The sequence below is a fragment of the Phyllobates terribilis genome, unplaced genomic scaffold (genome assembly GCF_046119375.1).
Source record: "Phyllobates terribilis strain yellow unplaced genomic scaffold, ASM4611937v1 Scaffold_14__1_contigs__length_39327217, whole genome shotgun sequence".
Lineage (NCBI taxonomy): Eukaryota > Metazoa > Chordata > Amphibia > Anura > Dendrobatidae > Phyllobates > Phyllobates terribilis.
The window spans coordinates 18,310,801-18,338,496 of NW_027362774.1; the positions used below are offsets into that span (position 1 = coordinate 18,310,801).

Sequence of the window (27,696 nt, forward strand, 5' to 3'; positions counted from 1 at the left end):
GCGGCTCCGATATACGACCAGGCACAGGCGGCTCCAATATACGACCCGGCACAGGCGGCTCCGATATACGACCGGGCACAATCGGCTCCGATATACGACCCGGCACAGGCGGCTCCGATATACGACCCGGCACAGGCGGCTCCGATATACGACCGGGCACAGGCGGCTTCGATATACGACCAGGCACAGGCGGCTCCGATATACGACCGGGCACAGGCGGCTCCGATATACGACCGGGCACAGGCGGCTCCGATATACGACCGGGCACAGGCGGCTCCGATATACGACCGGGCACAGGCGGCTCCGATATACGACCGGGCACAGGCGGCTCCGATATACGACCGGGCACAGGCGGCTCCGATATACGACCAGGCACAGGCGGCTCCGATATACGACCCGGCACAGGCGGCTCCGATATACGACCCGGCACAGGCGGCTCCGATATACGACCAGGCACAGGCGGCTCCGATATACGACCCGGCACAGGCGGCTCCGATATACGACCGGGCACAGGCGGCTCCGATATACGACCGGGCACAGGCGGCTCCGATATACGACCGGGCACAGGCGGCTCCGATATACGACCCGGCACAGGCGGCTCCGATATACGACCAGGCACAGGCGGCTCCGATATACGACCAGGCACAGGCGGCTCCGATATACGACCCGGTACAGGCGGCTCCGATATACGACCGGGCACAGGCGGCTCTGATATACGACCTGGCACAGGCGGCTCTGATATACGACCCGGCACAGGCGGCTCCGATATACGACCAGGCACAGGCGGCTCCGATATACGACCCGGCACAGGCGGCTCAGATATACGACCGGGCACAGGCGGCTCTGATATACGACCCGGCACAGGCGGCTCTGATATACGACCAGGCACAGGCGGCTCCGATATACGACCCGGTACAGGCGGCTCCGATATACGACCAGGCACAGGCGGCTCTGATATACGACCCGGCACAGGCGGCTCTGATATACGACCCGGCACAGGCGGCTCTGATATACGACCCGGCACAGGCGGCTCTGATATACGACCAGGCACAGGCGGCTCCGATATACGACCCGGTACAGGCGGCTCCGATATATGACCCGGTACAGGCGGCTCCGATATATGACCCGGTACAGGCGGCTCCGATATATGACAAGGCACAGGCGGCTCTGATATATGACAAGGCACAGGCGGCTCCGAAATGAGAATAAACCTTTCCGGTTTTAGGACAATGAGGATTTTACCATCATTTTAATATTTGCCAAATGCCAGAATAATGAGAGAGAGAGAATGTTTTAAGGCATTTTTATTACTTACTGCAAAGTCAGAAGTTTCCATACATTTCCTCAGTATTTGCTCCCATTGCCCTTAAACTGAATGACTTGGGTCACACGTTTGGGATCTCCTTCCACAGCTTCTCACAATAGTTGGTGGGAATTTGGGCCGATTCCTCCTGACAAAACTGGAGTACCTGATCCAGGTTTGGAGGTCGCCTTGCTCTGGAGTACCTGATCCAGGTTTGGAGGTCGCCTTGCTCGGCGCTCGCAGCCTTTTCAGCTTTGCCTATAAAGTTTCAATAGGATTGAGATCAGGGCTTTGTGATGGCCGCTCCAAAACATTGACTTTGTTATCCTTAAGCCACTTTGCTACCATTTTGGCAGTATGCTTCGGGTCATTGTCCATTTGGAAGACCCAATTCCGCTCAAGCTTTATCTTCCTGGCTGATGTCTTGAGATGTTGCTTCAGTATTGCCACATAATCTTCTTTTCTCATGATTCCATCTATTTTGTGAAGTGCACCAGTCCCTCCTGCAGCAAAACAACCCCACAACATGATGCTGCCACCCCCGTGTTTCACAGTTGGGATGGTGTTTTTAGGTTTCCAAGCTTCTCCCTTTTTCCTCCAAACGTAACGATGGTCATTATGCCCAAAAAGTTCAATTTTAGTTTCATCAGACCACAGGACATGTCTACAAAAATTAAGGTCTTTGTTCCTGTGTGCATTTGCAAACATTAATCTGGCTTTTTTCTGTTTCTTTTGGAGTAATGGCTTCTTCCTGACAGAGTGGCCTTTCAGCCCATGTTGATACAGTGCTCGTTTCACTGTGGATATTGACACAATCTTACCATCTTCCGCCATCATCTTCACAAGGTCTTTTGCTTTTGTCCTTGAGTTGATGTGCACATGTCCGACCAAAGCACGTTCATCTCTGGGACACAGAACCCGTCTCCTTCCTGAGCGGTATGATAGCTGGACATTCCCATCTTGTTTGTACTTGCATATAATTGTTTGTACAGATACCTTCAGGTATCTTGAAATTGTACCCAAGGATGAGCCAGACTTGTGCAAGTCCACAATTCTCTTCCTGATATCAGGCTGACTTCTTTAGACTTTCCCATGCTGCTACACAAAGAATCAGTGTGTTTCAGGTGTGCATTAAAATACATCCACAGGTGTGTCTCTAATTACCTTAGTAATCTTAGTGTATGTAAACATTTGACTTTGCAGTAAGTAATAAAAATGCCTTAAAACATTCTCTCTCTCTCATTATTCTGGCATTTGGCAAATATTAAAAATTATGTTAATCCTAATCGACCTAAAACGGGAAAGGTTTATTCTGATTTCATGTCAGATATTGAGAAAAACATACATATGTGCCTATTTATATAGTGTATGTAAACTTCTGATTTCAACTTTATAAGACCTGGCACGTAGACAACCCTCCTATGCCAGGAGAATGAAAGTAACAAGAAGACATCACGGGAGCAGAGAGGCCTCTCTAGTCCGAGGTGATAGAGGTGCTGAATAGAGATGAGCGTTGTTCTACTCGAACTGTTTGCCAATCTCAAATTCGAGCTGTTTTGGGCGGTGTTCGAGCCGGTCGGCGAACACGAACAATTTGAGAAAAATTCGGCTGTTCGAGGTTATGTTCGATAACTGTTCGTGCACCAAAATCATAACTGGATTTTTTCTCAGTAATGATGAAAATTAATGTTAATCCGCAGTTTGAGTGTACAGCGGGGCGGGGGGAGGGGCAGGGGATGGATCTCTGCAGGAACAATGAAGATCTCCATTTTTTTTTCTCTTTCCCGCATTTGCAGTGGGGAGGTGCAATCTGTCAGCCTATCAGCAGCGCACACACGGAGCGAAGTGCTTTTTTTCACACAAGCAAGGGCATGTGTGATTGGCAGTGTATGTCACATGTCCTTGCCCTATAAGACCAAGCCATTTTCCCCGTCGCCACCATTTTCTCACTGCTGCAGCTGCGTGTTAGACGGCACCGCTGTTGCTGTGTGCGCTATACCTTGTTAATTTCAAGCCAATTTTCGCACAAATATACAGATAGCTTGGGAGTAGGGAATAGTTGTGATTGCAGTCCTTTTAAGGACTAGGTTACAGCATTTCCTACGACTTTTATCAGGCAGGTCTGTGCTCTTAAATAGATAGGTTGTGGGAGTAATGACTAATTGTAATTGCAGTCCTTTTCAGGACTAGGTTACATCAGTTCCTATCAGTTTTTGCCAGGCAGGTCTGTGCCAGTGCTGTGCAAGTTTTTTTCACAGCATTTGGCTGAATCTAGCAAAGCTAATCCTTTTTGGCCTATTGCAGAGTGTGTTAGTCAGTGGAGTAGCCTATCTGTGTTGCAAGATATACCACCTGTGTATAGAATACCAATTTTTTTACTGCACCTAGTGAAGTAAAATCTTTTGGGCATAGCATCATTCTATTAGTCCATCTATACTGACCTCCATCAGGTTGCAAACTGAATATAATTTTTTTCTGCATCTAGCTCTGAAAAAATATTTGGGCTTCTAGCGGTGTGTGGGACTTGGTCTATTAGTCCATCTATACTGACCTCCATCAGGTTGCAAATTAAAAATAATTTTTTTCTTCATTTAGCTCTGAAAAAATATTTGGGCTTCTAGCAGTGTGTGGGACTTGTTCTATTAGTCCTTCTATACTGACCTCCAGCAGGTTGCAAATTGAATATAATTTTTTTCTGCATCTAGCTCTGAAAAAATATTTGGGCTTCTAGCGGTGTGTGGGACTTGGTCTATTAGTCCATCTATACTGACCTCCATCAGGTTGCAAATTAAAAATAATTTTTTTCTGCATCTAGCTCTGAAAAAATATTTGGGCTTCTAGCAGTGTGTGGGACTTGGTCTATTAGTCCATCTATACTGACCTCCATCAGGTTGCAAATTGAATAAAAAAATTTTCTGCATCTAGCTCTGAAAAAATATTTGGGCTTCTAGCGGTGTGTGGGACTTGGTCTATTAGTCCATCTATACTGACCTCCATCAGGTTGCAAATTAAAAATAATTTTTTTCTGCATCTAACCCAGCCAATAGTTTTGGCCTAATACCACAGTTTGGCCACTCAGCTCTGCTCGGTTACCATCCATTGTTTTTTTGTGCAAACAACTCCAGAGTTGTGAATTAACCACCAAAATGAGTGGAAAAAGGCCTGCTGCTGGTGGAAAGGGGAATAGGCGTGTTGGGAAGGGGAAAAAAGGTTGTGTCCGTGGGGTAGGTGCAGAAGAAAGACCATCTTCCAGCCAAACTAAAATGTCTACTTCTTTTAGCGGACAATGTGATAAGATCCCTTTCTTACGGCCACGCCAATCGCTACAAATTCCAGATGAGGCACAAAAACAGCAGGTGCTTCAACGGATATCAAGTGCTCCTTTAAGTGGGCTCTCCTCCACATCAACTTCAACATCACAAATACTCCAGTCCTCAAAGGTGTCACCCAAATCGGACTTGCTTCCTCACAGCTCCCAAATCTCCAGCTGCCCGTCTGAGTATGAGGTAGAACAGATGGTTGAGTCTGCAGAGCTGTTTACTCATACTATAGCCTGGGAATCAGAGGTCGACTCCAGCGCTTCTGTGAATCCAGACGAGGAAATGATCTGCACTGATGCCCAGAATCTTTATGAGTCGGATCCAGGACCAGACGCAGAAGGTTCTGACCATAATGTAGACCCTCATTCCCAAACTGTAACTCCTGTTGGTGGAGACAATGAGGAAGACGATGATAAGACTCAAATACCTGATTGGAGCGACAACTTTAGTTTTTTGTCAGGGCAGGAACAGGTTGGCTCTGAGGACGACGGGTGTGATAACGCACAGGGTGATGATGATGAGGTCGGAGATCCCACTTACTGTCAACCCACAGTCAGCCAAGAGATGAGGTCAGCAGAGGAGGTGGAGGAAGATGCTAGTGACGACGAGGTCAGGTTGCGCCTTCCTGGACAGAGACGTAGTACTGGAAGCACGTCAACAACTGCATCCTCAAACACAACTCTGCCTCTCACCACAAGTCGTGGTGGCTCTTCAGGTCGCATGGGTGCTAAGCCTTGCATAGCCTGGGCATTTTTTCAGATCGATAAAGTAGAGGCCAAAAAATACATAGTTTGAGTACTTCATGCATGAACCGGCACATGGACATGAAGCATAAGTTGCAGTGGGAAGCTCAGTGTGCTACAATGCGGTCTAGCCGGCCGGGCCAACCACCGTCTGCCATATCTTGTGCATCCGCGGCCTCTTCATCCTCTGTGACTGGGGGGACAGCAGTCACACCTGTTTTGGGGCGCAGACCTGCCACCTCTTTACCTGCAACAGCCAGTGTGATTGGCAGGTCGTCAGTTCATTGGGAAGTGGAAACACCTGCTGGTGTTGAGAGCTCTCTGACATCGAGAGCACCACCTTTGGATCAAGGCAACCTAACATGTCCGCCTGCATCTTCCTCACAGACCGGCAGTTTGCCGGGGACACCCTTATCAACCCCGTCTAAGCACAATAGCCAGCCCTCGGTCCCTCAGATGTGGACAAGTAAAAGACCATTTCCTCCTAGCCATGAGAAAGCTAAGAGGTTGAATTTCACCATCTGCAAGCTCTTGGCTACAGAAATGCTGCCTTTCCGCCTGGTGGACACAGAGGATTTTCGAGACCTTATGTCCGTCGCAGTGCCCCAGTACCAGATGCCCAGTCGGCACTACTTCTCAAAGAAAGGTGTGCCTGCGCTCCACCAGCATGTCGCACACAACATCACCGCTTCTTTGAGAAACTCTGTGTGTGACAGGGTGCATTTCACCACAGACACTTGGACGAGTAGGCATGGACAGGGGCGTTACATGTCGCTGACTGGGCACTGGGTAACTATGGTGACAGCAGGACAAGGGGCTGCTGTCCAAGTCTTGCCGTCCCCACGAGTTGTGCGTCAATCCTCTTTATGTCAAAGTTCCACCACTGCTTCTGCCTCCTCAACCTCCTCTCGGTCTTCCACCTGCACCCAAAGCCTGTCTGGTCATGCCACAAGCTTTCTAACTGCGCAGAAGGGATCCTGCACACCTCCTTACTATGCTGGCAGTAGGGCTCAACGTCATCAGGCGGTTTTTACATTGAAATGTCTGGGAAATGTGAGTCACACAGCTGAGGAGTTGTGGTCAGCTCTGGAGAACCAATTTCATGAATGGTTGTCTCCACTGGACCTGAAACCAGGGAAGGCCGTGTGCGACAATGCTGCAAACCTGGGTGCGGCCCTTCGCCGGGGCAATGTCACACACGTGCCTTGTATGGCTCACGTGTTGAACCTGGTTGTCCAGCAATTTTTAGCCCACTATCCCAGACTAGATGGCCTTCTGCAGAGGGCACGGTCGCTGTGTGCTCACTTCCGCCGTTCGCATCCCGCAGCTCAGCGACTTACATCTCTACAGAAGTCGTTGGGCCTGCCACTTCACCGGCTAAAATGCGATGTGCCTACCCGGTGGAATTCAACTCTGCACATGTTGCAGCGACTGTGGCAGCACCGACAAGCCCTGGTGCAATACGTCCTGACGTATAGCCTGGGCCAACGAGATTCAGAGGTGGGGCAAATCACGCTGGAGGAGTGGTCTCAGATCAGGGACCTATGCACCCTTCTGCACAGTTTTGAAATGGCGACGAAGATGTTTAGTGCTGACGATGCCATTATCAGCATGACTATTCCGGTGATTTACATGCTGGAGCACATGTTAAACAGAATTCGGAGTCAGGTGGTGGCACAAGAGGAGGTGGAGGAAGTAGAGGAGGAGGAGTTGTATGCGGAAGGGCTAACATCTGCAAGGTCCAGACGGTCGGCAGCACCAAGGCGGCAGGCATGTGAGGGTGGGGGAGATGGTTTTACCAGGGCGCATGGTAGCAGCCAAACTAGTGAGGAAGGTGCAGGAGCCCAGGAAGAAGTGGAGGACGAACTGATGAAAGACTCATCAGATGAGGGAGACCTTGATCACATTTCTGTTGTGCGAGGTTGGGGGGAGAGGACAGAGGAAGGAAGCATGATTGTTACCTTGCCACCAACACAACAGGGACTTGGTCCTCCTGGATGCGCAACACACATGAGTGCCTTCTTGCTGCACTACCTGCAACATGACCCTCGAATTGTGAGAATTAGAAATAATCCTGACTACTGGGTTGCCACACTGTTAGATCCCCGGTACAAAAGTAAATTTGCAGAAATTATTCCTGCCATAGAAAGGGATGCACGCATGCAGGAGTATCAGCAGAGACTGTTGCAGAAACTTACATGTGCTTTTCCACAAAATACCAGTGGTGCACGTAGTGAATCTCACAGTTCCAACTTGCCAACCGTGGGACCGTCAAGTGTTCAGCACTCAAACCGTAACAGAACCACAGTATCTGCTGGTAACATCAATTTTGCGGAATCATTTCACCACTTTTTTAGCCCATCCTTTGCAAGGCCACAGGAGACAAGAAGTCTGACACATAGTCAACGCCTAGAGACGATGGTACAGGAGTATCTCCAAGTAAACATTGAAGCCACGACTGTGTCACTGGACCCTTGCTCTTTTTGGGCTTCCAATCTGGATAAATGGCCGGAGCTAGCCACTTACGCCTTGGAGATCTTGTCATGCCCCGCAGCCAGCGTTCTGTCTGAACGTGTGTTCAGCGCTGCTGGTGGTGTGCTGACAGATAAGCGCACGCGGCTCTCCACTGATAATGTAGACAGACTCACGTTCATAAAGATGAACAAATCATGGATCCGAAACGACTTTTCTACCCCTGTGTCATCCTGGGGAGAGTAAAAGCTTGATGATTGGTTAAAATCACCCTACCAACCGTTTTAAGCTTTCAAATTACTAATCATGTTTATCTGTATCTTGACTGGAAAATAATTTGGGCTTTGTAGCAGTGTGCAGCACTGATCCTATTAGGCCATCTATAATAAGCTTCACCAGATTTAAAATTAAAAATAATTTTTAGCTGCATCTAGCCCGGAAAATAATTTTGGGGCTCCGAGATGCGCAAGACACATAAGTGCCTTCTTGCTGCACTACCTGCAGCATGACCCTCATATTGTCAGAATTCGAAGTAATCATGACTACTGGGTTGCCACACTCTTAGATCCCCCAAACTTTTCGATCAACCTTTTCATTTTAATAAAGACCAAAAAAATGGTCATTTTTGAAATTATAAGCATTAGCAGGTTGTTAGAAACTGAAATCAAACAGTTTTCAACTCAAAACTTTATTCTAGGTGATGTTACATTTTCACATAGGACCCCTTGTTCGAAAGGAGCTTCTGAACTCTCTCGTCCATTGAATTTGTCAGGTTTTGGATGGTTTCTGCTTCAATTGTTTTGCATGAGGACAGAATACCCTCCCAGAGCTGTTGCTTAGATGTGAACTGCCTCCCGCCATCATAGACACTCCTTTTAATGATGCTCCAAAGGTTCTGAATGGGGTAGAGGTCAGGGGAGCATGGGGGTCACACCATAAGTTTGTCCCCTTTTATGCCCATATCAGCCAGAGATGCAGATGTTTTATGTGCAGCATGAGATGGTGCATTATCATGCAGAAAAATGATCTTGCTGTGAAATACACGGTTCTTCTTCTTGAACCATGGCAGGAAGTGCTGTTTGAGAAAATCCACATACATTATGGAGTTCATCTTTAGCGCCTTCAGGGATCCTAAAGGGGCCGACAATCTCTCTCCCCATGATTCCAGCCCAAAACATTACTCCACCTCCTCCTTGTTGGCGCTGTAGCCGTGTTTGCGTGGGGTGTCCATCAACCAGCCATCCTCCACTCCATTCATCTGGACCATCGAGCGCTGCACGGCACTCATCCGTGAACAAAACAGTTTTGAAATCAGTCTTCATGTAATGTTTGGCCCACTGGAGCCGTTTCTGCATGTGTGAAGTGGATAGAGGAGGTCGACAGGATGGCGTATGCACAGCTGCAAACCTCTGAAGGACCCTGCATCTTGTTGTTCGGGGGACGTTGGAGGCACAAGCAGCTTCAAAAACTTGTCTGCTGCTATGACAAGGCTTTTTTGCCGCTGCTCTTTCAACCTGACGTAATTGCCTGTAGGAAAGAGTCCTCAATTTGCCCTTATCAGCACGCACACGTGTGTACTGTGAATCAGCGACATACTTCTTGATTGCCAAGACACTTCATCCTGATCATCGCACAATGTTGATTGTAGTCATGCCTTGACCTAAACACTCCACAATTTGTTGCTTCTCAGCAGCCGACACATCCTTTTTCTTTCCCATTTTGGCAGAAAATGTAGGCTGCTTAATAATGTGAGAGAGCCTTCTTAAGTAGTCTTGCCTTTCATTGGACACACCTGCCAAACTAATTAGCACAGGTGTCTGCAATTGCTTACAGTGATATAAAGAGCCCTGACACACATCACCATCAATGAGTTTAACTGACAAACAAACAAATTCTTCCCTTATCACTCCTAAACACTTTTTGCATAATAATTTGGAACGCGGTGTACATGTGCTTTTCCACAAAACACCAGTGGTTCACGTAGTGAATCTTACAGTTCTAACTTGCCAACCGTGGTCTGTATGGAATTGTTCAATAAAGGGCCCAAAATTAAGATAACATAGATGGGAGAGGTCTCTATGAATAGGAATTCCTAAGTATTTGATACCCTGTGAGGGCCAGGCAAAGGGAAAGTTGGACTGGATGGAATCCTATATGGATTTGGGGAGGGAGACATCGAGGGCCTCAGACTTCGCTGCATTGATTTTAAAATTTTACCATGTAACAAAGTGATCTATTTCAGCCATAACAGCATGGATGGATATATGTGATTGAGTGATATATACTAGGACATCATCAGCAAATAGAGAGCACTTGTACTCGGTGCCTCCCACCTCAATCCACCTAATATTGGGGTTATGGCGAATTGATGAGAGCAGGTGCTCCGTCACTAGGATGTATAAGAGAGGGGACAGAGGACATCCCTGCCTTGTCCCATTGGTGATTGTGAAAGGTGATGAAAATGTTCTGACGCACCCCCTGGGCCTTGGGACACCCGGAGCCGGACCCTTTTTGGTGGATGCTGGTGGTTGTAGTCTTCGTGGCGGCAATCCGGTTCCGTGGCTCAGGGTGGTCAAACCAGTGGCGGAACTATTTATGTGGTTTTGATGTTTAAATGTCCGACTACGCCACCCGTGGATTGCGGTCAGAGTGAACCGCCGCTACAGGGCAGACCGCTAAGGCTGGTGTTGTGGGTGCAGCAGAGCGTAGCATAACTCCCCACGGGAGGAGTATAGCCTCAGGGCAGTGTATGCGGAGGATGGGGGTGATGGTGCAGGGCAGCAGCAGTAACGACACGGAGTCAGTGATGCAGTTCAGGGCCTTTACTCACAGTTCTTATTATCCAGACCACGTCTGCAGGTAACGGCTGCCCACGTCGTACTGTGCTCACCAGGTGAGGGGCTCAGACAACTCCCAGATAACTTTGGAGCGCTTCACAGGACCCCCTTTGTGTGTCCTTTGTCTGGCCTTTCTTACCAACACTTCTGTCCGGCTGCCTCGGGCCTCCTCTTGGTAAACTTGGCGCCAGTTTCCCTGACCCTATGTGGTGCCTTCCTAGCGGGTGGAGCAAGGGGCTGCGCCACATAAAATGTCAGAGCCTCCGGTTTCTAGCTGAGGGTCGTTTCCTGCCTCCACTAGTTCGGGGACCGGTCTCCCCCTTTGGCCTAACCCCTCCACGCAGGTGGATTCGGGCGTGCGGTGGCGACTCGCCCGTCCGCACCCCTGGGATCCCTTCATTCCTCGTTCCTGGAGCCTTCTCCGCTCCTCTTCCTTCCTTCTCCCTCTTCCAGGCCTGGGCCTCTGTTACTAGGCCCGCCTCCGGAGCAGAGCTCATGCAGAGCCCCTGCTCCCTGCCACTTCTGCTCAGACTTCTCTGCACTGAACTAAGATGGTGCCCACCTTTTATACTCCCTTCTCAATGCACCCAGGAACTGCTTCCTCCCTGCTCCTGCACTGCAGGGTTCCCCTTCCTCAGTGTTCCCTCCCCCCACTCCAGCCAGGGACAGGGACTGTCGTGCCCATCTCAGGGGCATATTGGTCGCCCTGCCCCACGGCAATGTGGTGTAATGCATGCAGGTGTCGGGTCCTGATCCACACTCCATCCTTATCTGAGAGTGAGATATCACACCTCTGGGTGAGGTGCAATACGTCTGTAGCAACCGAGCCCTCGGTGCTACAGTTCCATTTATCTTCAGCCTAGGTGACGTATTGTGATACAGGGCCGTGATTTTGGCTATAAAAGGGTCCCCTAGACCCCTACCCCAAGCTTTTTAAGAGAATCATATATGGCGTGCCAGGAGACTCTATGGAATGCTTTCTCAGCATCCAACGAGAGTATCTACTTACAAATTTTTAACTGCATCTAGCCCAGGAAATACTTTGTGCCTAGTAGCAGTGTCTGCTAGTCAGCGGATTATCCCGGCTGTTAAGCAAGCTACACCACCTGTAGTTTGGACACTTAATTTTTTCAAAGGAAATGCTTCGGGACCACGGGATACTTAGTGAAGAGCATCAGGAGGCACCCCAAGGCATAGGGGCTGGGACTGGCAGTAGGATGCCTTGCGGTGGACAGCCGAGCTCGATCCTTATAAAAGCTTTTTAACTGCAGCAGCTTTAGTGGACGCTACTGGAGCTGGAATTACCGCGGCTGCTGGCATGAGACTTGCCCTCCAATAGATCCTTGTAAATGGATTTAAAGTGTATTCATTCAAATTAGAGGGACAATTTAAATTAAAAAGCTTAGAGCTGCCTCCACCACAGGGGGGCTCTCTCGACCCACCAGCGGACAGGCACCAGTATTGGGAGAGGGGGGCTGGCCGTCAGGGTTCACCGCGGCTCTGGCACAAACCCGGCGACACGGAGGTGGCACGGGCAGGAGCGGACTGGCCGTCTCGGCTTCTCACTTTTTGGATTTTAGAAGGGCATGACATGCCTATATCTGTGTCTCCCCCTCCTTTTACTCCTCCACCTCTTTTCTTTTCGCATGACTATATGTACTTGTCACTTTTCCATGTGTTAGTTGTGTCTTCTGAGCAGTTTGTCAGCTTTTGGACACCTTTGAAGGTGTTTTCTATGTGTTTCTATGTGTTTTTGTTTGCCTGCCATTGGTTTTAACGGTGTTCGAAGGTGTTCGACGAACAGTTCGGCGAACACACGGGTGTTCGACGAACCGAACCGAACTCGAACACTACGGGGGTGGCTCAACACTAGTGCTGAACACCTATTCTCTCCATATGTCTTAATATACGTATTTTGGACCTGGTGGAATTGCTTCAGCCTTATATACATCTCTACTAAATATTATAACCTCCTGGACCCCGATACCTGTTAAATGTCATAATGAAGCAGTAGAATCTCACACAACGCAGTCTGGTGGGTCAGTACATTGTGCAGCGCTCTATACCACCCCGGGGACTGTCCCTTACAGCTCACCCTGAATTGCTTCGGTAACTTTCTGATGAACTTCAGACATCGGCTGCTCTTTCCCCTGAGTTGTGCTCATCTCCAGTCCTTGGTGAACAGCTCTCAGCACCATTACAATATTTTCTGAGAAAAGCTTTTTTTTCTTGGGTATGGAAGTGATGTCTGAAAACCCTTTAACATATTGTATATATTGTACAAATCAGGATTACCATGGAACCTATAAATGACGGCACCGGTCGCTGGCTCCTAAAAAACTGTGCAGCACGAGACCCCGCTCCTCCCACTCAGTAAAGACTAGAGATGAGCGTTGTTCTACTCGAACTGTTCGCAAATCTCAAATTCGAGCTGTTTTGGGCGGTGTTCGAGCCGTTCGGCGAACACGAACAATTTGAGAAAAATTCGGCTGTTCGAGGTTATGTTAGATAACTGTTCGTGCACCAAAATCATAACTGGATTTTTTCTCAGTAATGATGAAAATTAATGTTAATCCGCAGTTTGAGTGTACAGCGGGGCGGGGGGAGGGCAGGGGATGGATCTCTGCAGGAACAATGAAGATCTCCATTTTTTTTTCTCTTTCCCGCATTTGCAGTGGGGAGGTGCAATCTGTCAGCCTATCAGCAGCGCACACACGGAGCGAAGTGCTTTTTTTCACACAAGCAAGGGCATGTGTCATTGGCAGTGTATGTCACATGTCCTTGCCCTATAAGACCAAGCCATTTTCCCCGTCGCCACCATTTTCTCACTGCTGCAGCTGCGTGTTAGACGGCACCGCTGTTGCTGTGTGCGCTATACCTTGTTAATTTCAAGCCAATTTTCACACAAATCTACAGATAGCTTGGGAGTAGGGAATAGTTGTGATTGCAGTCCTTTTAAGGACTAGGTTACAGCATTTCCTACGACTTTTATCAGGCAGGTCTGTGCTCTTAAATAGATAGATTGTGGGAGTAAAGACTAATTGTAATTGCAGTCCTTTTCAGGACTAGGTTACATCAGTTCCTATCAGTTTTTGCCAGGCAGGTCTGTGCCAGTGCTGTGCAAGTTTTTTTCACAGCATTTGGCTGAATCTAGCAAAGCTAATCCTTTTTGGCCTATTGCAGAGTGTGTTAGTCAGTGGAGTAGCCTATCTGTGTTGCAAGATATACCACCTGTGTATAGAATACCAATTTTTTTACTGCACCTAGTGAAGTAAAATCTTTTGGGCATAGCATCATTCTATTAGTCCATCTATACTGACCTCCATCAGGTTGCAAACTGAATATATTTTTTTTCTGCATCTAACTCTGAAAAAATATTTGGGCTTCTAGCAGTGTGTGGGACTCATTGTATTAGGCCATCTATACCAAGCTCCACCAGCTTTTCAATTAATAATAATTTTTCGCTGCATCTAGCCCTGAAAATAATTTTTCTTCCCAATAGTGGTAGCAATAGAAATATGGGGCGCGCTCCTGGCTTACAAAAATATACGCTTCATAACAAAAAACACCAGCTTAGCGCACTGCATTAATAAGATGGCATCATCGTCTCTCCCAGTGCTAGGCCTACTATGCCGGCTAGCATTCCTGTGCCTAAAACACAATGTATGGGTCCGCGCTAGCCACTATGCTGAGGGGTCTAAAGCTGCTGCTAACGCTTTATAACAATTCAATTGGCAGATTTTCACAAAGCTCTTCCACAATGCCCACCCATCGGGACAACAGTTGCCCACCCTCCCTATGGGATCTAGTGGCGAATAGTTGATGCCATTAATCAGAGCGTCAGTTGCCCCGTCGACGTGGCAAGCATACGGTAAGCCATGGGAAGAGTGGACACGACTAGTAGCAGGCAGACGGGTTGACCAATGTGAACAAGCCAGATCACAAGTCACCATAGAATTTCTCCACCAGCTAATGATGAGGGGCATATCAGGGGCGTCAGCGCAGCGGTGTCTGACCGGAGTAGCATTTCACTTCCAACTACTGAATTGGGGAGATGTGACAAAGATTCATCATCAGACAATCCATAAAAGGGTGGAAAAGGGGTCAGCCAAGTCAGGAGTGTAGACGTCCCGTCCCGTGTCACTAAAACTGATTTCTCACATCTTATCCCTAACACCATTAACATGACACTCACAATTTGAAGCAACACTGCTGTCTACTGCATTTGTGATCGCCTTCTTCGGGGCTCTATGCATAAGTGAATTAGTCCCTCAATCCAAAATTACCACCAGTGGAGGCTTATTACACCAGGACGTAGTCATAGGCAATAATGCAATACGTCTACGCATACACAAATCGAAAATGGTTCCAGCGGGCAGGGGCACTTGGGTACTTCTACAACCCACAAACGGTACACTGAGTCGGGTAACAATAGTAAAACCATATCTAACCATCAGATCACAAAGTAATTTGTTCCTATCACACATTGATGGGACGGCATTATCAAGATACCAGTTCCAAGCTATATTTAATAAATGCATAACATCGGCAGGGAACCACCCCAAAGATTACGGGACACACTCATTCCGCATAGGTGCGGCCACAGAAGCAGCAAGAGCAGGACTGTCAGAAACGGAAGTTCAGAGGATAGAGAGATGGTGATCCACGTGTTTGGCAAGATACATAAGACCGGACTTGTTATCCTAACGTGGTTTGTTTCTTTTACAGGTGACGCTAAGCCAACAGTGTGGGTGATAGGCCACTCGTATATATATTGGCCAGAAAAAAGGGCGAAAGTCCGCCCAGGCGGGAGGAAATTAGAGTTTCATAACACATATTTCAACTGGAGAGGTATTACAGGCCTGCTATGGCCACAGGTACTAATGGAGGTAATCAAGGTAGGGAGAGAGGCAAGATGTCTGGTCATCTTAGTTATACAGGCCGGGGGAAACAACCTAGGTCATCACAAGAGCGCATAACTAATGGCAATAATGAAACTAGACACTGAGCGCTTCAGAGAATTTTTCACAAAACTAGCTATAGTATGGTCAGAGATTGTGCCGATAGCGGTATGGCAAGGTGCGCGAGACATCACGGCCATCGAACGGACAAGGCGGGTAATAAATATTCGGATGGCAAAATTTAGAAGAGACAGAGGCGGTGTAGTGGTACGACACCGACAACTGGAAGGAGATAAAGCAGGCCTCATACGGCCCGACGGTGTTCACTTAATGGATATTGGACTGGACATATTCCTGTCAGGACTCCAGGAGTGGAACAAGCATTAAGAGTGATGGGTGGGGGTCAGAGTCCTGCAAACGAGTACGCTGGATCCTCCGTGGCCTGGAAATAGAAAGGACATGTTGGAGAGTTACACTTGTTGGCCAAGTTGCCGGAGTGGAGACCCAGGGCATGCTGCAACAAGCTGAATTATTTTAGAAATAAAATGTCTTTCTAATGGAATGAGTATAAAGAGTTAATAAAGCTGTGACCGATCCTCACCCATCCAGTTGTAAGAGTTACATTATTGTATTGTCAAGGAAAGGGGGGCGGTAGGGGGGCTGAGCGTCTGGGTTTGGTGGGGGTTCCCACAGTCTGCCTAGGCTAGATGCATTTAAAAATTCTTATTAGATACACAGGCGGTGCAGCTTGCTTCGCAGCTGGGCTACTACGCCCAAAGTATTGCCTAGGCTAGATGCAGTTAAAAATTCTACGCTGACTAGCAGACACTGAAGATTTGGAGCAGACCTCTGAGTAAACAGCTCTTCAGACTCAATCATCTGTGTTACCCCAAGCCATAGTGTATGTAGTTTCTTACAGTTAAAAGGGGGGGGGGGAGCGACCCAACCCACCTGGAATTGACGATGCCAACGTCACGTAAGACACAGCAAGGGGACTCCAAAAAGAGTTTCCATTTTTTCCCAAAATTGTGGCACAGACCCCACTTAACCCTAGAACGCATAACTGGGGCCTCGCAGTCCCGCCCTGTTAATTGTTTTCTATTTTCTGCAAGATTACTTTAGTTAGAATTTTGAAACTCTAGGTATTCTTCATGTATATAGTTGTTTGTCATTTGAGTTTGAGTTATTCAATGTTATTTGCACACGGGCCTAAAAGGCCCCAGGTATATGAAAGTGTAGATTTTTATGGTCATGCGTTCTAGGGTTAAGTGGCATCAATTGCCCCACAGTTGCTTAAAACGGTTGGTAGGGTGATTTTAACCAATCATCAAGCTTTTACTCTCCCCAGGATAACACAGGATTAGAAAAGTCCTTGCGAATCCATGATTTGTTCATCTTTATGAACGTGAGTCTGTCTACATTATCAGTGGAGAGCCGCGTGCGCTTATCTGTCAGCACACCACCAGCAGCGCTGAACACACGTTCAGACAGAACGCTGGCTGCGGGGCACGACTAGATCTCCAAGGGGTAAGTGGCTAGCTCCGGCCATTTATCCAGATTGGAAGCCCAAAAAGAGCAAGGGTCCAGTGACACAGTCATGGCTTCAATGTTTACTTGGAGATACTCCTGTACCATCGTCTCTAGGCGTTGACTATGGGTCAGACTTCTTGTCTCCTGTGGCCTTGCAAAGGATGGTCTAAAAAAGTGGTGAAACGATTCCGCAAAATTGATGTTACCAGCAGATACTGTGGTTCTGTTACGGTTTGAGTGCTGAACACTTGACGGTCCCACGGTTGGCAAGTTAGAACTGTGAGATTCACTTCGTGCACCACTGGTGTTTTGTGGAAAAGCACATGTAAGATTCTGCAACAGAGTCTGCAGATACTCCTGCATGCGTCAATCCCTTTTTATGGCAGGAATTATTTCGGCAAATTTACTTTTGTACCGGGGATCTAAGAGTGTGGCAACCCAGTAGTCGAGATTACTTCGAATTCTGCAATCTGAGGGTCATGTTGCAGGTAGTGCAGCAAGAAGGCACTCATGTGTCTTGCGCATCCAGGAGGACCAAGTCCTTGTTGTGTTGGTAGCGAGGTAAGAATCATGCTTCTTTCCTCTGCCCTCTCCCCCCAACCTCGCACAACAGAAATGTGATCAAGGTCTCCCTCATCTGATGAGTCTTCCATGCCCATCGCCAGTTCATCCTCCACTTCTTCCTCGGCTCCTGCACCTTCCTCAACAGTTTGGCTGCTACCATGCGCCCTGGTTAATCCCTCTCCCCCACCCTCACATGCCTGCCTCCTTGGTGCTGCCAACCGTCTGGACCTTGGAGATGTTATCCCTTCTGCATACGACTCCTCCTCTACTTCCTCCACCTCCTCTTGTCCCACCACCTGACTCTGAATTCTGTTTAATGTGTGCTCCAGCATGTAAATCACCGGAATAGTCATGCTGATAATGGCATCGTCGTCAGCACTAAACATCTTCGTCGCCATTTCAAAACTGTGCAGAAGGGTGTGTGGTGCCCCTGAGGGTGCAGTCACCACAGAGGTACTGCATCTCACCCAGAGGTGTGGTATCTCACCCTCAGGTAAGGAAGGCGTATGGCTCGGGACCCTAACACCTGCATCCAACACATACCCGCAGTGGGGTTAGGGCGAGATTGCTCCTAAGGGAGAGCACAGTCCCAGGTCCCTAGCTGGTGGGAGGATCCTATGTAGTGGGTGCTTAGGGGAGCAGCTTAGGGGAGCACATGACAGGGAGAGTATAAATAGGAAGCCATCTTAGAAAGAGCAAGCCAGTCAGAGGAGGAAAAGTGACAGGAGCAGAGGCTCGGCATGAGCTCTGCTCCGGAGGCAGGCCTAGCCTGGGAGGCCCAGGACTGAAGGAGAGAAGAGAGGAGTGGGAGCAGGAAGGCTCCAGGAACCAAAGGGACCCTAGGGGTATGGGCCGTGCAGAAGGCCACCCGTATGCCCGCTGCTACCAGGAGGTAGAGGGGTCAGGCCAGATAAGGGGAACCGGTCCTTGAACTAGCGGAGAAACAGCAAGGCTCAACTAGAAACCGGAGGCTGCAGCATTTCATGTACTGCAGGCAAAAGTCCACACCAGTCTCACTAAGAAGGTAGCCACATAGGACCCAGGGGACGGAACACAAGTCGCCCGCCAAGGCCCGAGGATACCGGATAGAAGTGTCACTGGGTGTGAGGTGCAGGGAGAAGGCCAGAGAAAGGACACACAGAAGGGGGTCCTGCTAAGTACTCCGGAGCTATCTGGGGTTGGACTGAGCCCCTCACTGAGTACGCACAGCACGACGGGTGAGATTGCTCTGGTACCTGTAATCTGGACTGCAACAACTGTGAGTAAAGATCTTGGGACTGCATCACACGGACTCTGTGTTCATTACTGACTCCCTGCACTACAACCACCATCATCCACCCACACTGCCCTGAAGCTACACTCTTCCTGTGGTGAGTAATAATACCATTGCAGCAAAACCACCAGCTTCAGAGGACTGTTCCGCAGCGGCGGCCCCTTTGGCCGCACTCCACAGGTGGCGTAGTCGGACATTATAAAATCCATATATACAAATTACCGTTGGATTGACCGCCCTGGGTCACGGACCGGGTCACCGCCACAGTGACTACAACCCCCAGCGTCTACCGGCCCGGCTCCGGGTACCCCACGGCCCAGGGGGCGCGTCAACTTCATAGGTCCCTGATCTGAGACCACTCCTGCTGTGTGATTTGCCCCACCTCTGGATCTCGTTGGCCCAGGCTATACGTCAGAAACTATTGCACCAGGGCTTGTCGGTGCTGCCACAGTCGCTGCAACATGTGCAGAGTTGAATTTCACCGTGTCGGCACATCGCATTTCAGCCGGTGAACTGGCAGGCCCAACGACTTCTGTAGAGATGTAAGTCGTTGAGCTGTGGGATGCGAACGGCGGAAGTGAGCACACAGCGACCGTGCCCTCTGCAGAAGGCCATCTAGTCTGGGATAGTGGGCTAAAAATTTATGGACAACCAGGTTCAACACGTGAGCCATACAAGGCACGTGTGTAACATTGCCCCGGCGAAGGGCCGCACCCAGGTTTGCAGCATTGTCGCACACGGCCTTCCCTGGTTTCAGGTCCAGTGGAGACAACCATTCATGAAATTGGTTCTCCAGAGCTGACCACAACTCCTCAGCTGTGTGACTCACATTTCCCAGACATTTCAAAGTAAACACTGATGCCGTTGAGCCCTACTGCCAGCATAGTAAGGAGGTGCGCAGTTAGAAAGCAGGTGGCATTACCAGACAGGCTTTGGGTGCAGGTGGAGGACCGAGAGGAGGTTGAGGAGGCAGAAGCAGTGGAGGAACTTCGAGATAAAGAGGATTGACGCACAACTCGTGGGGACGGCAAGACTTGGACAGCAGCCCCTTGTCCTGCTGTCACCATAGTTACCCAGTGCCCAGTCAGCGACATGTAACGCCCCTGTCCATGCCTACTCGTCCAAGTGTCTGTGGTGAAATGCACCCTGTCACACACAGAGTTTCTCAAAGAAGCGGTGATGTTGTGTGCGACATGCTGGTGGAGCGCAGGCACACCTTTCTTTGAGAAGTAGTGCCGACTGGGCATCTGGTACTGGGGCACTGCGACGGACATAAGGTCTCGAAAATCCTCTGTGTCCACCAGGCGGAAAGGCAGCATTTCTGTAGCCAAGAGCTTGCAGATGGTGAAATTCAACCTCTTAGCTTTCTCATGGCTAGGAGGAAATGGTCTTTTACTTGTCCACATCTGAGGGACCGAGGGCTGGCTATTGTGCTTAGACGGTGTTGAGTAGGGTGTCCCTGGCAAACTGCCGGTCTGTGAGGAAGATGCAGGCGGACATGTTAGGTTGCCTTGATCCAAAGGTGGTGCTCTCGATGTCAGAGAGCTCTCAACACTAGCAGGTGTTTCCACTTCCCAATGAACTGACGACCTGCCAATCACACTGGCTGTTGCAGGTAAAGAGGTGGCAGGTCTGCGTCCAAAAACATGTGTGACTGCTGTCCCCCCAGTCACAGAGGATGAAGAGGCTGCGGATGCACAAGATATGGAAGACGGTGGTTGGCCCGGCCGGCTAGGCCGCATTGTAGCACACTGAGCTTCCCACTGCAACTTATGCTTCATATCCATGTGACGGTACATGCATGAAGTACTCAAACTATGGATTTTTTGGCCTCTACTTAGCTTTTGCTGACAAATGTTACAGATAACACGAGTTGGGTCATCCTTATCGATCTGAATAAATGCCCAGGCTATGCAAGGCTTAGAGCCCATGCGACCTGAAGAGCCACTACGACTTGTGGTCAGAGGCGGAGTTGTGGTTGAGGATGCAGTTGTTGACGTGCTTCCAGTACTACGTCTCTGTCCAGGAAGGCGCAACCTAACCTCGTCGTCAATAGCATCTGTGACGCCCCGCTGCGCTTGGTATCACAGATCCTAGAAGAGTGTATTGATGGAATCCTCCACAAGAGGCCCCCATAAACATTCACACATCTCCACCTTCCACCTCAGACCAGCAGAGGGAGCCCGTTAGGGATATAAATAGGGAAGGTGGAGCTAGGCAGTTCAGTTCCTCTGAAGAGTTCCTGCAGTAGAGAAGCCTAAGAGAGGTCAGTCTGCAGTGGAGCTCAGTCTAGTCTAGAGAACTCAGTTAATAGTTCAGCAGTGGAGCACGAGGCTCCTGCTAGCTAGATTCAGGGAGCCCAGATAGAGCTTAAGGTGTGCCGGCGTCATAAGATCGGTGAAGCGCGGCAAGCTGCCGTTAGTGTGTATAGCCTATTGAGGGCCCGAGTAGGCCGAAGGCGAGTGGCGAGTTAGTACATAAGGGGCAGAGGAGCTTAACCAGCTCACCCCGAAGCATTTACCGGACACCGGATCCGAGCTTACCGGGATCTCTATGACCCAGTAAGGCATAACCGGAATCCCTGGAGAACTACAAGTCCCAGGATCGCTAAGGTGCTGATACGTAACAGAGCCAGGAGACGCTTAGGCCCCGCATACTGGGAGCGTGAACTTCAAGAGAAGGCCCTACCACAAGGTCAGCCAGCGCAGGACAGAGACAAAGTTAGGCCTAGCTCCAGGCAGGTCAGAAACTTACTGCGCAGAGGCAAGAAACAGGAGGCCCTACACCCGCTCATTGGGGAGGATCCTGATATGCACCCTTCACCCTACAGTGCTCCAGGATGTGCCTGAATTTCCTCCAGTAAAAGGTACTGAAGTGACTACCGTGTCCGTTTCCGTTCTTGCTCTGACCCAGCTGGGTCTCGCCTGTCCTGCATTCCCCCTGCATATGCTGCCCTGAGACCTAGCTCCACCTGTGGGGAGCTATACCATCGAGCTGCCTTATCACGGGCCTCAGTGGACTGCTGCAGCGCTGGTGCTTCTCACCAGATACCACAGGTGGTGTCACAAACTCTTATAAAATTAACAATTATCCACCCTTTTAAAGAGTGACCCCAGGGTACGGGCCAGGGAGCCGACCACCGCGACATCCCAAAGGCCAGGCAAAGGCCCGGGTGACCTCATCGACTGGCTGACTGTGGGTTGACAGTAAGTGGGATCTCCAACCTTGTCATCATCACCCTGTGCGTTATCACACCCGTCGTCCTCAAAGCCAACCTCTTCCTGCCCTGACCGAAAAGTCAAGTCGTCGCTCCAATCAGGTATTTGAGTCTCATCATCGTCTTCATCATTGTCTCCACCAACAGGAGTTACAGTTTGGGAACGAGGGTCTACATTATGGTCAGAACCTTCTTCATCTGGTCCTGGATCCGACTTATAAAGATTCTGGGCATCAGTGCAGATCATTTCCTCGTCTGGATTAACAAAAGCTCTGGAGCAGACCTCCGTTTCCCAGGCTATAGTATGAGTAAACAGCTCTGCAGACTCAACCATCTGTTCTACCTCATACTCAGACGGGCAGCTGGAGACTTGGGAGCTGTGAGGAAGCAAGTGCGATTGGGGTGACACCTTTGAGGACTGGAGTATTTGTGATGTTGAAGTTGATGTGGAGGAGAGCCCACTTGAAGGAGCACTTGATACCCGCTGAAGCACCTGCTGTTTTTGTGCCTCATCTGGAATTTGTAGCGATTGGCGTGGCCGTAAGAAAGGGATCTTATCACATTGTCCACGAAAAGAAGTAGACATGTTAGTTTGGCTGGAAGATGGTCTTTCTTCTGCAGATGTTACTCCCCCCCCACCGCGGGGGGCTCGACCCACCAGCGGACAGGCACCAGTATTAGGAGAGGGGGGCTGGCCGTCAGGGTTCACCGCGGCTCTGGCACAAACCCGGCGACACGGAGGTGGCACGGGCAGGAGCGGACTGGCCGTGTCAGCTTCTCACTTTTTGGATTTTAGAAGGGCATGACATGCCTATATCTGTGTCTCCCCCTCCTTTTACTCCTCCACCTCTTTTATTTTCGCATGACTATATGTACTTGTCACTTTTCCATGTGTTAGTTGTGTCTTCTGAGCAGTTTGTCAGCTTTTGGACACCTTTGAAGGTGTTTTCTATGTGTTTCTATGTGTTTTTGTTTGCCTGCCATTGGTTTTAACGGTGTTCGAAGGTGTTCGACGAACCGAACCGAACTCGAACACTACGGGGGTGGCTCAACACTAGTAAAGACCCCTTTATAGGAGCCAATAATTAGCAAACCAGTGTGTAATTAGTGCGCTCGTTCCCACCATCATTACCGCTAGTTTATGGGAAGAAACCTCAGCCCCTGATAGTCTCTGACCTCCCAAAAGATCCTCTCCTGAAATACTCTGTGCTGAGGTAGGTGAGTGATAAGACTAGTTTAATAGTTTTTTAAACTTTTCCTTTTTCTCGTATCATATCAATTTCTCGCCCCTTCTCTTAAAATATTTTATCTGTTTAGATAATGAGGGAATGTAAGCTTGGCGCGGGGTCTCGCCCCTTCCCTCTTCACCACTTAAGCAACTTATAAAAAAAAAAAAGCGGAATTCCTGGTCTGTAGGAGTATAACTCATACCCAAAATTATCCAGAGTCCTCATTATAAACAGCTTTGTGTCACACATGGAATTTATGTCTGGTTGGTGATTGTGTGTGAGAGGAGATCAGCGATGATACAACTGTAAGGAAACATGTGAATGTGAATGGTACCTGCCCGTCCTGACCCACGTGGACCTGATGGATCTGTAGGTTCCCCTGTAAAACACACACGGATGTTAGATGTGGAATCAGCAAACATTGCGCCAATGTCAATCTACTTTATGACATCTAATAACCAGTAAAGCTCCTCAGTCCCATATTTAAAGGACTTCATGGCAGCCGCGGGCCGTCCTCATAGAGATTGAAGGATCGGCGACTGGTGCAGGAGCAACACAAGAATTTCTGGGAGCCGCTGAGCAATTTATCATCCTTTCAGCGAATCGCAGAAAGCTTCATAAAGACATATAACTGATGATTTTCAGAAAAACAAAGGGCAAAAACAGCCAAGGGGGGTCACCATCTGTGCACGCCGCTCCCCACGAGAGGGCGGTCTCTGCAGGTAGCAGCTCATCCGTCTGCATAAAATCATCATTACCGGTGGCAGGAATCAGCCGACAAGAAACGAGGGCATCGGGGCGACACCTCCAGTGTCATCTGTCAGACTAACGATTCACAGATTTTACTCATTTTTACCTTCTTTTGTATTCTGTGAGGTTCCTATAGAGAAGAATTTACTCTCAGGGGGGCATTTCCTATGGAGACATTCATGGCATGTGGACATGATATGTTATAAGGGTCTGGAAGATGGGGTCCAGGATTTTATTTATGGAGGTTGGGAACGGGGAGCATCTTTCCATTCTTTTCTATTGTTCATCATAGATGCCGGTCCCAGCGGTCGGACCCACATCTGTCCTGACGTTCATGGCATGACCTGTCGATGTGCCACAAATGTCCCAAGCTGGAAGACCCCCCTTCTATTTCACATAGAAGCAAAGATGACACGGATTCAACATGGCTGTAAGACTTTAGATATGTTGTGTGCCCTTTTAGCCAAAGGGGTGTGGTATAATGCAAGGTGCAAATTTCTATTGCTAAGTAACCAACAAGTGGCATAAACTTACGACAATGGAAAGAAGCACATTTCTAATCCAGAAGGAGATATCCGCTGCATTTTCTGATGTTAGGTTCACGTAATCTGAGAATTAGACAGTCTTAGTAAGTCTGTCTCGTGAATTTCGCTATCTTCGCTGCCCCTTGAAATGTAAGTCTGTCTCGTGAATTTCGCTATCTTAACTGCCCCTTTAAATGCAAGTCTGTCTCGTGAATTTCGCCATCTTCGCTGCCCCTTTAAATGTAAGTCTGTGTCGTGAATTTCGCCATCTTCGCTGCCCCTTTAAATGCAAGTCTGTCTTGTGAATTTCGCTATCTTCGCTGCCCCTTTAAATGTAAGTATGTCTCGTGAATTTCGCCATCTTCACTGCCCCTTTAAATGTAAGTCTGTCTCGTGAATTTCGCTATCTTAACTGCCCCTTTAAATGCAAGTCTGTCTCGTGAATTTCGCCATCTTCGCTGCCCCTTTAAATGCAAGTCTGTCTCGTGAATTTCGCCATCTTCGCTGCCCCTTTAAATGCAAGTCTGTCTTGTGAATTTCGCTATCTTCGCTGCCCCTTTAAATGTAAGTCTGTCTCGTGAATTTCGCCATCTTCACTGCCCCTTTAAATGTAAGTCTGTCTCGTGAATTTCGCCATCTTCGCTGCCCCTTTAAATGCAAGTCTGTCTCGTGAATTTCGCCATCTTCGCTGCCCCTTTAAATGTAAGTCTGTCTCGTGAATTTCGCTATCTTCGCTGCCCCTTTAAATACAAGTCTGTCTCGTGAATTTCGCCATCTTCGCTGCCCCTTTAAATGCAAGTCTGTCTCGTGAATTTCGCCATCTTCGCTGCCCCTTTAAATGTAAGTCTGTGTCGTGAATTTCGCCATCTTCGCTGCCCCTTTAAATGCAAGTGTCTTGTGAATTTCGCTATCTTCGCTGCCCCTTTAAATGTAAGTCTGTCTCGTGAATTTCGCCATCTTCACTGCCCCTTTAAATGTAAGTCTGTCTCGTGAATTTCGCTATCTTAACTGCCCCTTTAAATGCAAGTCTGTCTCGTGAATTTCGCCATCTTCGCTGCCCCTTTAAATGCAAGTCTGTCTCGTGAATTTCGCCATCTTCGCTGCCCCTTTAAATGCAAGTCTGTCTTGTGAATTTCGCTATCTTCGCTGCCCCTTTAAATGTAAGTCTGTCTCGTGAATTTCGCCATCTTCACTGCCCCTTTAAATGTAAGTCTGTCTCGTGAATTTCGCCATCTTCGCTGCCCCTTTAAATGCAAGTCTGTCTCGTGAATTTCGCCATCTTCGCTGCCCCTTTAAATGTAAGTCTGTCTCGTGAATTTCGCTATCTTCGCTGCCCCTTTAAATACAAGTCTGTCTCGTGAATTTCGCCATCTTCGCTGCCCCTTTAAATGCAAGTCTGTCTCGTGAATTCCACCATCTTCGCTGTCCCTTTAAATGCAAGTCTGTCTCGCGAATTCCGCCATCTTCGCTGCCCCTTTAAATATAAGTCTGTCTCGTGAATTCCGCCATCTTCGCTGCCCCTTTAAATATAAGTCTGTCTCGTGAATTCCGCCATCTTCGCTGCCCCTTTAAATATAAGTCTGTCTCGTGAATTTCGCTATCTTCGCTGCCCCTTTAAATGTAAGTCTGTCTCGTGAATTTCGCTATCTTCGCTGCCCCTTTAAATGCTCACAGCTGTAAAGTGAGTTAGGCATTGGCTGCCAATAGAGCAATATAGAGAAACCACCTCGCTATGTAACACCTTCCCCTCCATTGTCCTGAGACTGCACGTTCACGGGTAGAAACCCAGCAGATCCTTGAAATCCGCCCATTACTCTACGGCTCATTGGAAACTTAGAAATGACAAAACTTGCAAACTGCGAGATATGAAACAGGTCTGTAAAAACCGCAGGAGCTGAAATATTTCATTTTCCTGTAATGTCATCAGTTTTCTGACCAATATCAGAAACACAAATAAGTTCTGATGGTTTCAGCGCTGTTCTCGGCATGTACTGGAGATCACAAAACAGAGCCGAGAAGCAGCGCCGGGACGGTAACGTGGCAGCGGCCGCCTCACTGACGGCTTTTTATGGACAGAGGAAGACTGAAAATTCATGATTTTCTGAACAGTTTTGCACAGTAAATGCGGTAAATTACCTCGCTGTCCTGCGTGATCTGGACCTGCTCTCCCTGCGGCACCTGAGCGATGTGCAGATGACCCTGCAGGAAACAGGGGACGATGTGAGAAAGCAAAAAGACACCACATATATGTCACACTGCTACAGGAAGAACAAGGACTGATAGCATTGCATCTTATAAATTTCTTATCTATTATACTCAGAGCAGCAATCATAATTCTGCCCCTGGTCATTGGATACAGTCTGAAAGCTTACATATATGTAAGGTACACAGCGACTGCACCAGCAGAATAGTGAGTGCAGCTCTGGAGTATAATACAGGAGGTAACTCAGGATCAGTAATGTAATGTATGTACACAGTGACTGCACCAGCAGAATAGTGAGTGCAGCTCTGGAGTATAATACAGGAGGTAACTCAGGATCAGTAATGTAATGTATGTACACAGTGACTGCACCAGCAGAATAGTGAGTGCAGCTCTAGAGTATAATACAGGAGGTAACTCAGGATCAGTAATGTAATGTATGTACACAGTGACTGCACCAGCAGTATAGTGAGTGCAGCTCTGGAGTATAATACAGGATGTAACTCAGGATCAGTAATGTATGTACACAGTGACTGCACCAGAAGAATAGTGAGTGCAGCTCTGGGGTATAATACAGGAGGTAACTCAGGATCAGTAATGTAATGTATGTACACAGTGACTGCACCAGCAGAATAGTGAGTGCAGCTCTGGAGTATAATACAGGATGTAACTCAGGATCAGTAATGTAATGTATGTACACAGTGACTGCACCAGCAGAATAGTGAGTGCAGCTCTGGAGTATAATACAGGAGGTAACTCAGGATCAGTAATGTAATGTATGTACACAGTGACTGCACCAGCAGAATAGTGAGTGCAGCTCTGGAGTATAATAC

The 27,696-nt window shown here is 48.5% G+C and overlaps 1 protein-coding gene across 1 annotated transcript in view; it reads right to left on the reverse strand.

Annotated features, from left to right (window-relative positions):
• Positions 1-27,696, reverse strand: part of BANP (BTG3 associated nuclear protein) — a 433,716-nt gene that overhangs the window by 126,708 nt on the left and 279,312 nt on the right. Inside the window, exons 10-11 of the mRNA XM_073659719.1 lie at positions 26,800-26,862; positions 23,724-23,768 (exon numbers count right to left, since the gene is read on the reverse strand). Of these exons, the coding sequence (XP_073515820.1) occupies positions 23,724-23,768; positions 26,800-26,862 (108 nt within the window). The remainder of the gene's footprint in view (positions 1-23,723; positions 23,769-26,799; positions 26,863-27,696) is intronic.